Source organism: Ceratosolen solmsi, unplaced genomic scaffold (genome assembly GCF_000503995.2).
Source record: "Ceratosolen solmsi marchali unplaced genomic scaffold, CerSol_1.0 scaffold14, whole genome shotgun sequence".
NCBI classification, from domain to species: Eukaryota; Metazoa; Arthropoda; class Insecta; order Hymenoptera; family Agaonidae; genus Ceratosolen; species Ceratosolen solmsi.
The window spans coordinates 1910756-1928003 of record NW_011948420.1 but is presented as its reverse complement, the minus strand read 5'-3'; the positions used below and the strand labels follow the sequence as shown (position 1 = coordinate 1928003).

The window sequence follows — 17248 nt, the reverse complement described above, 5'->3', positions numbered from 1 at the left end:
ATCTTCATTTTTAAAAATTATTAAAAATTATGATATTCATATTATATTCTTTTTTTAATTTCTGTTCAAATTGGAGTACCTTTTTGATAAACTTTTTATAGAGTTTTATTTTATGTTGGTGTAATTGTGTCTCATATTAATTAACGAAGTTGATTATGTTTTCAGTTGTTTAATTGTTTTATTTATTTTTTATTATTAAATAATTAAGTAGAAACTGAATTATTTTGGTTAATATAATTTATTTTATATTAATGTTGACTTGGTATATTGTTAATTTTGAAAGTGGGACGTACCAAGTTTTTTATATTGTTATTTATCAACTCAAAACTTAACTATCAATAATTAATAATATATTAAGCATAATAATAATAACATATTAAGCATACTTAAATATGTTAGAAGAATAAAAATGTATAACAATTAAGGTATATTAATATATGACAGAATTAAGAAAATAAGTGTAACATTGCATTAGGTACATTAGTGTTAAAGTAATACACTAAAAATCATTAATTGTAAAAAAGAAATATGAAGATCAAATAATTTATAATGTAAATAAATTCTCATATGAAAATTATTTTCTATATCATTTTAAGGTTTAATTCTTGAAATTACCTTAAAAAATATCTTATATAATCATGATTTGATCAAATTGGTTATGTAAGTAAACAAAAATAATGCATGTAATAATTGGTGTATATAAAAATGTATAAGTCTATGTATAAAATGAATTTATTAACTGTAATTAAATTGAGTCAACGTTTTTTATATTTATACTTTATTCATTTGTTTTTTTGCTCCACCAATTTTGCAACTTCAAAAATTTTGTATTTAATATATTTTTTTTGCTATTTTTATTTTTAATTATTAGAGTAATATTATTTTCTTCATTAATACATATTTAATGTATTGAATTATGTGGAATTTATTTTCAAGAGACCTATGAATGGTTTGATAATTATAATATAGTTAAAGAAGTTATAGATAGCTTAATCATATTAGACTATGCAATGTATTAAATTTTCAATGTACATACTTTAAATTATTATTTTGCGTAGTGATACTAGGTAACAATCAGAAGTAGATGATATTATTTTAAATATATAGTTACTATATATTTATTATATGCAGTGTATGCAATGAAACATTTTGCAATAATATTAATGATTTTAATTTGTCATTTTGTTATAAGATTTTGTTAAGTAAATCATTAATTAAATATTTGAGTGTCGTATAGATATTCATGTATACAATATAAAAAATTATATATTTCTTAAATAATTTATTCGCTACGTAGTATGTATTAGAATGTTGTATAAAATTAATACATATTTGATAACAAAATTTATTATAAAATATTTATATTCTAAGAACAGAAATATATTTATGACCCGGCACACATTTTGAAATTGATATATTTAAAAAACCAACATATAAGTTAAACATTAAAATTGAACATGTATATGGAACATGTCAAAAGATTAATAAATATTAAATTAATATGTATTAATTAAATTTTGGTAAATTATTTTGTATTTTTTTCTACTTAGTGATATTGCTATAATAATTCATATATGTCACATTATTATTGTAATAAATTTTCTAAGTTTTGTAAAATATTTTTCTCTTGAAAATTAAATACAAATTCTTTTTAGCATCTTATTCTCGAACATATACTGTAATTCACATTAGTTTTTATATTCTTACAATTATTTAATTGTTTTTTACTTTATTGTTCTTTTCTATACTTCATAATATTATAGCTAGATGCAGACATACATTTTTAAAAAATAAAGTTTTTTTAGTTTATGATAACAAATTTAAACTATATAATTTATTATAAACTTTGCAACTTTTATAACCTTTTTAATAACTATAGTTATTTTATGCCTGTAGTTTTATTACAGAAATCGAGAAAAAATTTTTTTATTCTAATTAACAATTTGGATAATTTTGATAAATATATAATATCATTATATTACTTAGTTATTAAAAAAAATTCTTTTGACAAAATAACGTCGATAGCTTAATTGACAACTTACTCTAATTAAAGATAAGTTACCGAATTAAAAATCAGATTATGTATATAACGTAGATAAATTACGATGTTTTAATTATTTTAGAGCTGTTTCGCAATAATATTTGAAATTAAAAAGTTAACAAATTTGAAAGTTATTTAAGACTGGAAAATAACATAGTACAAATCATATTATTAAAATTGAATATATGAATGAGACAATTGTGATATATGGAAAAATGATAATCCAGACGTTAATATACAAATTATGATAATAAAAAAATGTATGAAACAAATATATGTACAATAGAATTATAGAAAATAAAATAATGTAGTACATATAATAATGAGCAGATTATTGAGTTAGTGTATTATATTGCTTTCTTGAAAGGATGAAAGTCAACCCAGATTATTTGATTTAGATTTAAGAACTACTAATTAATTATTATCGCTACAAAATAAAGCAGATATAAAAATGTCTAAAACATATGAAAACTATAGTTTTATATGCAGAATAAGCAAGTTTTATTGAATTTAGATGCATAAATTGAGTGTTAAAGGAATAATAATAAATTGACATATATTATTTATAAATAATTTTGAATATTTATACTTTCCAAACTTATTAATTATATTAGAACATGAGTTTGAACATTTATAGTTTCATATCTATTAAGGTAATAAATCTTTCAGAGAGAATTTGACTTTTTTGGATCAATATAATAATCAAAAACTACATATTATTAACAAAATATTCAAATAGATACTTAGATACTATTTTAGTCTATATTATTACAAAATAATTAAATATATAATTCTGAATATAAGTTTAACTTCAATTTATGTATAAATTGCTCTTTTGAATTATAATTCATTGTATTAATTTGATTTTTATATAATTTTTTTCAGAACCTCACATTACGTGGTGCTATACTTTATGAAAATATAGTCGATAAATTAGATTATAACTATTTTTATAAAGGTATGTATCATAAATTTACATTTACCGACTCATAAATTTTTTGGTTTTCTATCTTTGATTCTGTATATATACTCATTGATTTCATAATAGATTTTGTTTTATTCATTAACTTAAATTTCATCAATTTATTTCATAAATTACACAAACTAATATTAATGCTGAAAAATTTCAATGTAAAGATATATAAATCTATTACCTCACAATATTCTATGTATAAACTGCAAACTATAAATATTACATTAGTGAAAATTCAAAAATTTACATATTTACATATTTTTCAAACTAGATTAACTCTTATATAAATTGAAATTTTTGAAATAGTATCTTTTAAAAAAAGATGTATCTATATTCATCAACTATCATACTTATATACATAAAAATTGTTGTTTAGATACTCTTAAACTTGCATTGCCTTTTAAATGAAATAATAAAACTAGCAACACAATTTAAATGCCAACAAACCAAAAAGTGTTTTTCTGAATAAAATACCTAATTAATCGATAAATAATGCTATTATATTTAATATAAAAAGAAAAAATTTAAACGAACTTTAGTTATTGTTATTATTTAATAAAATACTACATATTACTGTATATAAGATAACTTAAGATTAACTAAATTTGCAATAAATTTATAAATAAAATATGCATACAAAAACTAGAAGTAATTGAAATATTAATAGCAATAAGTAATAATTTACGAATTCTAAGAAACATGAATAAAATGGTAATAAATATTTTAATAATAATAATTTTTATCTTTAATCAAAATATAAATTATAACAAATTTATAAAAAAGTTAATTGAAATAACGTTGGTATTTAAATACAATGTGAAAATTAAAAATTACTAAGCTGTATCCTATTATTTCTAAGAATTAAATATAATAAAAATTTCTTAGGATGAAATAGAAAATATTCGATATGATTTTATGAAAAAAGTATATTTACTTCATGTTATTTCATATTCATGTTTGAATATTAGATCCTTATGTTTATAACAAATAAATAAGAAACTAGATAGATTAATCTACCCACATATTTTTGATATAGATGATTTAATATAAAAAATGTTTGTAAAGTCAAAGACTTTAGAAATGAAATAGAATTTTATGATTATAAATAAATACATATAAAAATGGGATTTACATATACAGATGATTAATGACTATTACTTGTATGATTTAAATGATATTTTGATATAATTAGAAACAGTGATTTTGTTTATGCGTCATCCTTTGGTAATTCTGTTTGATTCTAGCATGCTGTTGGCTTAATTATTTACTATAATTATAAATTATAAATTTATATATTTATATAATTTTTTTTTATGTAATACATAATAATATTGTAAGTGCTTTTTTAAATTTTAATAAAAAATTTCATTGATAAAAAAATCATTAATTTTTTAAAATTATTTTATTCATTTACATCTCAAATGAAAATATTACTTTTAGAATTCACAATGGAAGATACCTTTTTTTCATGGTTCCTTATTACGGAACTGCATGTATGGATGCTAATGCTGCGTGTAATGCAAGAAGGAGAAAACGGTTTAAATCTCAGAAATTATATTGTTGAAGCTATGTGGAACGATGTCAATATTAGAGCAAAAAAACTTGGGGTATATTATTTAATTTCTTATTTTCTATTTTTTTAAGAGTTAATTACGAATAAATAATTACTTACATTTAAAAGAATAATATGCTTATAAACAAAAGTAAATTTATATACAAAGTTATAAACAAATATAAGAAATTTAACAGATTAATTGTTAAATCTATAAATTAAACAGATTATCAATAAGATCCATACATATGTGTATGTTGTATGTATACATGATTGAATTATTTAAATAATTTCTTAGTTTTTTTTTAAATTGAGTTTATTATAAAAATAATTAAATATTTATATAGAAAGACTGATTTCATATAATACTGAAATATCAAAAATTATTTTGGATTTTACGATTGTAAAATTAGCAAATTGTTTGGTTGCGAGTATATTAAGTACATGTGCAAAATTTGATTATAAAATAATTTATTTCTTAAAAAGAGGATATTGTGAGCGATAATCCAATCGATTGTTATATTATCTTCGTTTAATATTTGAACGTACATAACATATTCCCAAGTATGTGTGAAATAATGTTACTAGTAACTATTTTAGTAAGATTTAGTTTATGGATATGAATTATTATTGATATGCGTAACCTTACTCCTTATAGTAATATTAATAATATTATATAGTAGTACTGGCGTTGAAATTATTTTTTAAATAAGAATACTTTATGGATTAAAAATCACATTAAAATATCACAATGATTTCGATTTCGTTATATTCTAAAAAAAATTCAACTATTACTTGATAGGGAACAACTGTGATGAAATATAAAAATCTTATATTTTAATAATTTCTATTAATAGAGAAAATATAAATATGTAAATTTATAATACTTAACAAATAACTTAACAATAATTAATTTATGCATATTTTAGCAATAAAGCAAATCTTTTTGCAATCTGTATATTTCTGTGAAATAATTTAATTACTTTTTATATCGGCGACACTAGCATAGTATCGGTGATATATTTATTTATATAGTACAAAGTCAAATAAAAGGGAAATAACCAGACTAATTTGATTGCCAAATTAATATTATTAAATAATTTGTAATAACTGCAATACAAACAATTTTATTTCTTCTGAATAAACATTATAAGCAATACATACAACTTTCCTGCGTTATTTAGTCTACATGTAACATTAATGATATATTCATAAAATATAATATAAATTATAATATAATATCACAGTATAATATAATAAAATAATACAATTACATGTACTTAATTTGTTATTTTAAATGTTCAGTACTTTAAATGTTGATTCATAAATTATTACAATTATGCCTGTTTAAAGAATTATTTAAAATTTTATGAAAATTTCATTTTGTGTATTATGTATATATTCATTAAATAATATATCCTTAATTAATTTAGTGTCGGTAATAAATTTTATTAAAGAAAATAACTTACTTTTTTTTAAATATTCTTAAGACATTTTTAAACGAAAAAATGTATCTAATCGATTGATTCAAGATATGTATTTAGTATTTTTATATTAAATTTGCTTACAACAGAATACATATATTGAACTAATTTTCATAATTTTCATAATGCGTCTTTCAGATTATTTATTAATTTGGTCTCATAGTTTATTTTATATTGTAAATAAAAAATTATATTTCAATAAATGTCCATAATATAATATTATGTCTTTCTATATTTTAAAAATATTTATAGATAAACACATTTTATTAATTATAAAAAAAATTTTTCTTTTTGTCATTTTAGGCAACAAATTCAACGTTGATAAAGTCAAACATAAAATTATTATATGAACAATTTAATGCTTCAATAATAGGATATGATGAAACAGTGGGATCTAACGATAAATTTCTTGCTAGTCATATTTGGCGACGATTTTTTAAATGTAATATGGATAATCCTGAAAAGTTAGAAAAACTTGTTTATTACATTAGAAAACAGGTAATTATGATTTTTTATTATTCTATATATGACGACAATTATTATATATTTATTAATTTTATTTTATTTTAGGTTGATACGTTAAGTCATACTACAATCACAGAAATTTTGTCTCCACCTTCTAATATTAACTGGATATATAAATAATCTGATTTTAAATAAAGTACTTTCATATCTTTTTATAATTTATTTCATCTTCCTTCACATTTTACTCTTGTTCATTTCTATTTTCTGTATATTTGTATTATATCGGACATGATTTTAATCTTATTGAATTACCGTTCAAGTACTGTGGTACTCTGATGAAAAATTAATTCGATCTTTAACGATCTGTTTATTTTTTCCACGGATTAACTCGAGTGTAGTATACTAACAATTAATTCATTTTTTATTTGCTCTAAATAATTTGTGCATTCCGATTTATATTAACGAGCAATTTACACAATCTATAAATATATTCATAAGTATAAAAAGAGTGATACATTATAAACTGAGAACAAAATATAATTATTAAATTAATGGGTTCATCAAGTTTATATAGTTTGCATACATCATGTTTATAAATTATTTATTAAACACTTCTTTACATTGTCTCCTTGAACTTCACTATCTTTTGTTTTCAATATGATAAATTGTTAGAAATTTTTGTTCTCAAAAATTCTATTAATGAATTTAGATAATATAATTATTTTTTTTTAAAGTTTCACCTTTGATATTCCACAATACACCAATATTAAAGTAGTGTATACAAAAAATTGATAACCTTTTCAACCACTTAGACAATCGATTCTTGTTTGCTTTCGCATAAGTAACACAATACATTCTTTACTGTATTTACTATATCCTTACTATACATTACTTATAGTCATGTATTTTTAATAGCCAATTCGTTAAACTGAATTCTGTGATATTAATCAATTTTTGCTTTGGTCCAAGAGATGCATATGTGTTGTCTTAATTGCTCGCTTCTTGTAATATTTTTAATATTTGACAGGAGATTAGTTTTTTTAAATAACTTGTATGTGAATTATAAATTATTTTATATATGTTAATTAATTCTAATTAATAAAATATGCTATTAATTCATTTTTTGTTACAATTGGAAAAAAATCGCTTAATTTGTAGTAATATTGTAAGCATTGCCAAAGGATTTCCTTTATTAAAAATTAATTCTATAATAATAATTTTTAATGCTTTTAATCCTACGTATAATTTGGTGGTATGATTGTTTGCGAACTTTTAGAAATTTTTCATATATACAATGTTGACAGAAAATGATACATCAATTTTATGAAGGTCAACTTTTATTTTGATATAGAAATTGCAGATATTGAATGTGAAAGTATTAAACAATTTTATTATTTATTTCAGTCAGAAATGATAAGATATATTTAGATGAAAACAAATAAAAATCTATATTAAATTAAAAGGTATAAAAAAATCAATAAAAGAGAAATTATATCTATTTTATACTTTTTGTATTTTAAACTAACATTAACGATTTCACGAAGAAATGTTTACATGTAATCTATATTTATTGTAATAATTTTTAAAAAAATGTAAAAATAAAAATAGTATCATAGTTACAAATATGATGTTAACAAGATAGAAAAAATCATAATATAAGTAAATCAGTGAAAAACCTTAAGTATATAAGTTGATAGATTATTAATAAAAAAATTATAATTTCTTATTCATAAATTGAATAAGATATAATTAAATTATAGCACTAAATTTGATACACTATTACGTCCATAAAATATAAAATGAAATATTTTTTTAGACTTTACAATATAAGAATAAATACAATATTTATTCTAGAAATGTTTAATAGAACGGAAATTCGAAAAAAGATTTCTAAAAAATTCTAACAGAAGTTTTTAAATAAATAAATATAAAGAATTTTTATTATATATATAAAGTTACATTTTAATAGCATTATTCGTATTCTATTACGAATACTTAAGAATATAGTTTAGCAAATACATATATGGATACAAAAATAAAACAAAATATAAATATTGATAACTTTCAACGACTTTTCTTGAAATTTAATTATTTTTATTTTTAAATTAGTAAGTATGCTAAAGAAACAATTGGGAGGGTTGAAAATTTTATATTTACTTTTAAATTTATTGTCTATGTTATAAACAAGAAATAATCGATTTTAATATATAATAAATATAAAAAATGTTGTAGTTATTATATTTTCATTTAATTTTCATTCAATATTATAATTTAATCTTTTTAAAACTTAATTTTAAGAATCTCTGACTTATTAATAATAATATATACTCAATTAAAATTCTTCTCTATTTTATTTCAGAAAAAATTACTGGCTTGTCAATTATATTACATTTTTAAAATATATGTGAATTTAAAATTTTTAAAAGTTAATAACTTCACTTTAGAAGCAATAATAAAAATACACATTCATTTTAAGCTTTAACCCAGCATAAAATTAAGTTGGGAGAATAGAAACAGCGTATTTTGATAATAGGTTTTAATAGAAATTTGTAACATTATACATAAACTTGATATTTATTTTTTATTACTTACATATATAGCTACTTCATATATTGTTAGATAGTCATCAGAAAATGCAGGAAGCTGTACATTAATATTTTTAGCATAATTTATTTAATAACTTCATGCTATTTAATAAATATACATTTGAGTTTAGTATCTATTTCTTCCATTTTAATTATCCTTTATTTAGAACATTTTTATAATAATGGGATTCACTATCCCGTGAATCTGATATCAATATATTGTTTATGCTAAATTAGAATCATAACTATGCAAATAAAAATCAAATATAATTATAAGAAATATTGCGTATTATTGACTTTTATTAAATATAAATATAGTCTATGATATTATTACATAAATAATATATATATTTGCTTTTTCACGAATCTTAAATGCAAAAAACTATAATGAATTTCATCCCTTCTTTATTTCTTATCGTATTTAAACTGATTCCTCTTATCATATTATTATTTTATCAGTGAAAGAAGATTTTTATATAGTTTCCCATATAATTATATGTTTCAAGTTTGTTTTCGTGGTATATATTAATATTTCTTTCAATACAATACTGTAAAATATTATTTTATGAGTTAATACAAAGTAATTTATTAATCTAATTATATGTATAGTAAAAAGATAATTATTACTTAGTATGTATTAATTTTGGAATAAGAGTCGTTGGTCCTTTTATAGCTTAATACAAATAAGAATATAATATTCTTTTGACTATTTCTAGTTTCTATAATTATTGTAAGGTCAATAATTTCAAAATTATTTTGACTTACAGTATTGCAACTTTTACATCAGAATAAAATTTTTCTATGTAGTTCTTAATATATTTTAACAATTTCAACAAAGGCGATTCCAAAAATAAATTATGACTGTATGGTTATAGCGCTGTTTATCCGAATTTATTACACGCCGCATGATATTTATATTAATTTTGTCTTTATTTAATTTTACATTGTTTCTGCAGATTTATTTCAATATTAATTTTAAAGTATATCCGATCACATCTATTTCGTGAGATATAAAAAGTTTTTTATGTCACATCTTAAATATTTGATTATATTTTTCACTTATAACAACTATCTTTTCACCGCTGAATCACAATAATTTACAGAGCTGAACTAACAGATGACTTTATTTATAAATATACAGGATATTTATATTTATAAAATATTATATTTATGTAGAAAATTTCATTTTATGCATTAATCAATTATATAAAAAAATAATGATTAATTTATAAGCATTATATATGTAATAATATATACAAGTATAAGATTTAAGTAAGTATAAATAATTAGTATAATTAGTATAATACTATAATTAGAATTTAAAAGTAATAGATAAAATTAACTAAAAGTTACCTTCGAAGATGACAAATTAAAATATATCTGGACATTATCAATTTTAAACGTTAAAAAAAAACAATGTTAAAAATTCAAAGCAAACAAAAAAAAATATAACCAGAATTCATTGACGTAGTACTATTGTATAATATATATTTATTTATGAATTATTAGTATAAAAGTATTAAATTATTTTCTTTGGAATTTCTTCTAAAAAATTTTCCTCAAATTTGCAGCTGTGTTAAACTAAGAGGGGATGAAACTTAAATAGAGTTGAGTTTTTGCTTGCTAATCTTATAAATAGATTTAATGTTAGAATCAAATGAACGTGTGCTTGAGTGCATGAATGCGTCTTATGTATTATATGAAAAAATATATAATATATTAGATGGATATGTGTTATCTGTTATCAAATATGTGTATTTGAATGACTATTTAATGACTATATAAATACAAATTTAATATATAATGATGTATGCGTGATATGAGAATATAAATAAGGCAGTTTAATAGCATTTAATTATTTTCATTTTTATTAAAAAATAATATGTTATTTATATTATTTAATACCAATTTAAAATAAATAAATAATAACAATTTATGATAAAAAGATTTTAAATCTGTTTGGAGTATTTATACCACTTTATACATTTGTAGATAAATTTCTAATTAAATTAACAGTGTATTTTATAGCTATTATTTGAAATATTTTGTATTTTGATATAAAAATTAATATAATCATAATGAAGTATATGAAATAACTTACACCATTGTATAATGATGAATGAACTAAGTAGGCTAAGTAAAAACATTAACATTACATGCAGTAATGCATAAATAAATATATTATAATATTCACTATGTTTTGTATATTAATAACGATAATAAAAAATGTTTGAATATAAATATATATTATTTTGCACATTTTATACACATCTAAGATTTTAAAACTAAAATTAATTTCATATGTGGCTATCGTCTATATTACTTTCACGAATATAAGTAAATTAAAACCAGTTGAAATATTACCATTATATTTTAATTTATAATTTAAAAGAATATACAATTTGATACTGAAAACTTTTTAAGGTGAATAATTGTTAATTTTATCTAATATATTATATATTTTATCTATTAAGGATATCGAATTAAATACTCGTCAATATATTCACAAATATATTGAACACTTATACAAAATATTTAATATTGTATATAATCTATATTTTCTTACATAAACAATTAATTTATATATTCTTAAAATAAAATATATACTTATTTTCGTTATATATATATATAATGTAAAATAATATATATACTAATAAATAAATAAATAAATAAATATATATATATACATATTCTACTTTATATAAATATTATTTATCAGGTTTATATGCTTTTAAAAAATTAAAAAATAATATTTTTGAAACTATTAATTTGGAGTAACAAATATATAAATAGTATATTTAAAAACTTGTTCTTGATGATATCTATTTGTTCTAAAACTAGAACACATTTTTAATTTTTATTAATATTTTTAATATTAAATTAACATACAGTGTTAAAATATATTCATATAAAAATAAGTAATTTGAAAGTAAGTTATAGTATAATGTAGAATAAACATGATCGCTGATATGTGCCTTATAAGAAACAGTTTATAAATAATCCTACAGAACCAAAAATGCGTATACTGTGCCTACATGATCTAAACAACTGATTATATCTATTAATAATAATTTTAAAATTTTAGATAGATTCTTTTTGTTTTCATTATAAAATTATTTGATTATTTAAAAAATTTTGTTTTATTAAGGAAATTTTGAAACTTTAATACAATAATTATATTTATTTGATTGAATTATTCTAATAAATAAATTCTAATTTCCTTTTTTAGTTTTAATTATAATGTATATAAAATCTAATATTGGTTACTTTTGAAAAATACGTAAATAAAAACAACGTTTGGATGGCTTATCGTGTAACAGATTTGTTGTACATGTTAGGATCGAGCTCTGTTCAATTTGGTGAGCGTCGCGACGACCCGAGAGGCAAGCCTTTTTCGTGCCGGATGGACCAGTGTCATGTAAATATGCGGGGGCGTGTGAACGAGAGCATAAATTCGACGTCGCGTAGCTCCCTTAGCACAGACGCCACTACACTCTGTCCCGTGCACGGTATGTACATTTGTGATTGCAATTTAATTTAATAATTTATTGTTGAATAATTAAGACTGTTTTTTCTATAATAAAACTTTAAGAGTTTAATTTGAAAAGTTAATTTAAATCAATAAAATATATTTAAATTTTTATCATTATAATTAATGGATATTAATAATGATGACAATGTCGACAACAACAGTGATGATGATGATAATGATGATGATAGTGATCATAACAATATTCAGAATAATAATCATAATACGTCATTATTATCATACAATATTATTGTCGAAAATATATTAATAGATTATTGTAATAAGAAATGATTCAATAATAAAATTATACACAATATTTTATGAAATTATATATTCACTGATTAAATATAAAATTATTTAAACATTTATATATTATTCTACTAAAATAAAATACAATGAATATTTTTAATATTGTGAAACGAATAAAATTTTTAAAAGATATATATTATTATTATTTAATATATAAATTACAAATTTATGAAACTGTGTTTTTTTAATAAAATAAATATATTATGCCCGAATATAATTTATTATAGATATTAATTATATTAATAATTTTTATAACTTTTAATACATTATTATAATGATATAATAATTAATTTTTATGCATATACAATTATACATATATTCGATCATTAATAAATAAAAAAAAAGAAACAAAATTTATTCATAGATAATTTTAATTACTTAATTAAATTGTATTTTTTTCTTTTAAGATACATAAAGTTCTTACATACTTAGAAAATTTATGAACCATGTTTCTATTTTAAGTTTTTAATGATGAAATCACCTTTGTCGTTTAAAAATAATTCAATTTCTTTCTCAAATAATTTTTTGTTGTAATAAATTCCATGTTTATAATGTTTGCTAAAATCAAAAATATTTTGTTATTATACTTTTTTAAAAATAAAATATTGTTTTATTATTAGTCTCATCTAATATTAATTAGTATTATTTTTTGTATTATTTAATTATTTCAATCACATACGAATTATATGGATAAGATATAGATTATATATATATTTCAAAATATAATAAAAAATAATGGTTAACAGAAACATAATTATGAATTCTAAAAATAAGATATAAATATAATTTGCCAAGAATATAAAGGTGTTATTTGTAAGAAACATGGTATTTAAATGATTAAAATGTAATAATTTAAAATCCGTTATATAAATATGGAGATAAGAAATTTATAGATTTTAAAAATTATAGAATGCACTGTTTTTATAAACTAAAGGAATAATTTTGGTAAGGAATTTAGATTTATTTAAAGAACGCTGGCTATGGATTGTAGTTCATAATTGGTGCTTGAACATGTAGGGTGTGGCCATCGTTCATCTAAAATTAACAAGATGTATCTTAAAATAGGTATTTAAATTCTCATACAGCGCGAGAATCATCCTATTTTATATACTATACAAAGTGGATTAGTTATTCAAAATAAGTTTTTTTAACAATACACCTTCTGTATTAGAGACTAATTTAATCATATTCTAATATTTGTTTATATATTAAGAACATTTGAAACATTATTCATATTTCGAATATTTTATAATAAAAGATTGACGTGAATATAATCTTTTAAATACTTTAGTATAATAATAATAAATTATTATTAAGAATTATATACAAATTTTAATACTAAAAAAAATATATATATAAAATATAGCCATTAAAAATCTAATTAAATTAAATCAAACAGAAATATCTAATTGAAAAATGTTTATTTATCTACTCTAAACTTTATCAAACTAAATTAATATATTAAATATTAAAATATTAAAATATTAAATTAACATTTCATCTTTAAAAATTGATGTTCTACTACAGAAATAGTAATTTATTTGTATAGATACCATTAAAATTGTATTCCCGAAAGAATCGTAGTATTATATTGGTAATAATATAACTTATATTAATATAATATAATGGATAAAATGTTTTCAAAATATATTATTATTTTCTAGATATTTTAGACTTTCTAAATAATTAGATTATTAATTTAAATATTTTTTACGTTGAATGAATTATAAATAATAAGAAGCAATGAGAATTAATTTTGGCATAATTTATTTTAAATATTTTAGGTGTTTAATCAAGGTGAAATTATTCTTAATGATTCAAATTTAAAATATATTTGATATATAGAATAAAATTATTTCATTATATATTTTTTCTAATTCTTAAATAATATAATCATACCATCAAATAAAATATGTGATCATGTTAAATAATCTTATATTATAATACGTCTTATATTATAACGTTGAGCGTATTATTTATATTTTTAAATTTATGATTATTATGTATTATGCATATTATTACAACTGTTACTAATGTAATATCTATAATATTGCATTATGTACAAAATATATAAATGTAAAATATCGTGTTTTTTTAAATATTACATGAAACAGATCAAATAACATTAAATTAAATCATTTAAATATTAAAACGATATCGCTGAATATAAGATAAAATATAAAATAAATTTTAGTATACATATTCAATTTCATAAAATATTTTAAATAAATAAATTTTATAATGTAAAGCAACATATAATAATTTATTAATAAATTATTATTAAATTTGATCAAATTTAGGTTTTTATAAATTTATGATCACTTATTTCGAACTTACATAGTATTGATTATATGAATTGAAGGTTCTTATGATATTTTTAATCTTTTACTTCTATTTTGTGCTATTAATACAATAACGATTGCTGTTATCATATTGTAGTTGTTACTATTATCATTATTATTTTTATTTGTTTCAGATAGAAAAAGAGTAGCAGTACAATAATGTGTGACGACGAAGTAGCAGCCCTTGTCGTAGACAATGGATCCGGAATGTGCAAAGCCGGATTTGCGGGTGATGATGCTCCTAGAGCAGTATTTCCCTCCATTGTTGGTCGACCCCGTCATCAGGGAGTAATGGTCGGTATGGGCCAGAAAGACAGTTATGTTGGAGATGAAGCACAAAGTAAGAGAGGTATTCTTACTCTGAAATATCCAATCGAGCACGGTATAATTACTAACTGGGATGATATGGAAAAAATTTGGCATCATACTTTCTACAACGAATTACGTGTTGCTCCTGAAGAACACCCAGTTCTTCTTACTGAAGCTCCACTGAATCCTAAAGCTAATCGTGAAAAAATGACACAAATAATGTTCGAAACATTTAACAGTCCGGCTATGTATGTTGCTATTCAAGCTGTACTTTCATTGTATGCGTCTGGTCGTACTACTGGTATCGTACTAGATTCTGGAGATGGTGTTTCCCATACTGTACCTATTTATGAAGGGTATGCTTTACCTCATGCCATTCTTCGTCTGGATTTGGCTGGACGTGATTTAACCGACTATCTTATGAAAATATTAACCGAAAGAGGTTATTCTTTCACCACTACAGCTGAAAGAGAAATCGTTCGAGATATTAAAGAAAAACTCTGTTATGTAGCTTTAGACTTTGAACAAGAAATGGCAACCGCAGCTGCTAGTACTTCCCTCGAAAAGAGCTACGAATTACCCGACGGGCAAGTTATTACAATTGGAAATGAAAGATTCCGTTGCCCTGAAGCTCTATTTCAACCTTCATTTTTGGGTATGGAATCTTGTGGTATTCATGAAACAGTTTATAACTCCATCATGAAGTGCGATGTTGACATCCGTAAGGATCTTTATGCTAACAATGTTTTATCTGGTGGTACTACAATGTACCCAGGTATTGCTGATCGTATGCAAAAAGAAATTACTGCCTTGGCTCCATCAACGATTAAGATTAAAATTATTGCCCCCCCTGAAAGAAAATACTCAGTATGGATTGGTGGATCAATTCTTGCCTCGTTATCAACTTTCCAACAAATGTGGATATCTAAACAAGAATATGACGAATCTGGTCCAGGAATCGTCCATCGCAAGTGCTTCTAAACTAATTAAGTCTTTGTATTTACATTTCAAATATGGATGTTCAATTTTTTAGTACTTTACAATTTTTGAGTACCGTGAATAAATTATTAGATAATATTTTATCAAAAATATAAATAAATTTGATCCCTTGGCAATATTTTTAATCTTTTGTAAACATTAATAATTTCATCTTTTGTATATAATCTTATATTTAAAAAATAAATATAATTTTATGTGATAGCGAAAAGCATAAATATCATAAATGTTATTCTTTGATTTAAAAAAATCTAACTTACTGTCTTATTTTATTACTCTTAAATATTTCATATAAATTATAAAACCATATTAGATGGTAAATTAGTAGTAGAAAAATATTTAGAAAAAGCTTTTTTCAATACCCTCTTAATATGTATTTATTATTAAAAATTAATATTTGATGATAAATATGTTTATAATTTATCAAATTTCACAATACAACAATAATTAAATAAATTCATATAATAATTAGATAATTAGAATTCATTAAAATAAAAAAATAAATACTTTTGAAATAAAAAATATTTTGATAAAAACTTATATAGAATATTACAAAAAATAATCTAATTTATTTTAAAATATATCCGTATTAATTATACTTTATAAACAAAATTTTTGACAAATTATTTTTATTTTCATAATTTCGTTTTGTAAACTTTTTTT

General features: G+C 20.4%; 2 protein-coding genes across 2 annotated transcripts; both read left to right on the top strand.

Annotated features, from left to right (window-relative positions):
- The first annotated feature begins 2658 nt into the window (after nt 1-2658).
- On the top strand, nt 2659-6733 carry Uqcc1 (Ubiquinol-cytochrome c reductase complex assembly factor 1). Its single transcript, XM_011498238.1, has 5 exons — nt 2659-2694; nt 2927-2999; nt 4455-4621; nt 6354-6548; nt 6621-6733. Exons 1-5 carry the CDS (start codon nt 2659-2661, stop codon nt 6693-6695), a joined length of 546 nt encoding a protein of 181 aa, XP_011496540.1. The 3' UTR covers nt 6696-6733.
- Nucleotides 6734-12515: 5782 nt separating this feature from the next.
- On the top strand, nt 12516-16626 carry LOC105360935 (actin, clone 205-like). Its single transcript, XM_011497963.1, has 2 exons — nt 12516-12609; nt 15415-16626. Exon 2 carries the CDS (start codon nt 15440-15442, stop codon nt 16568-16570), a length of 1131 nt encoding a protein of 376 aa, XP_011496265.1. The 5' UTR covers nt 12516-12609; nt 15415-15439; the 3' UTR covers nt 16571-16626.
- The last annotated feature ends 622 nt before the right edge of the window (nt 16627-17248 follow it).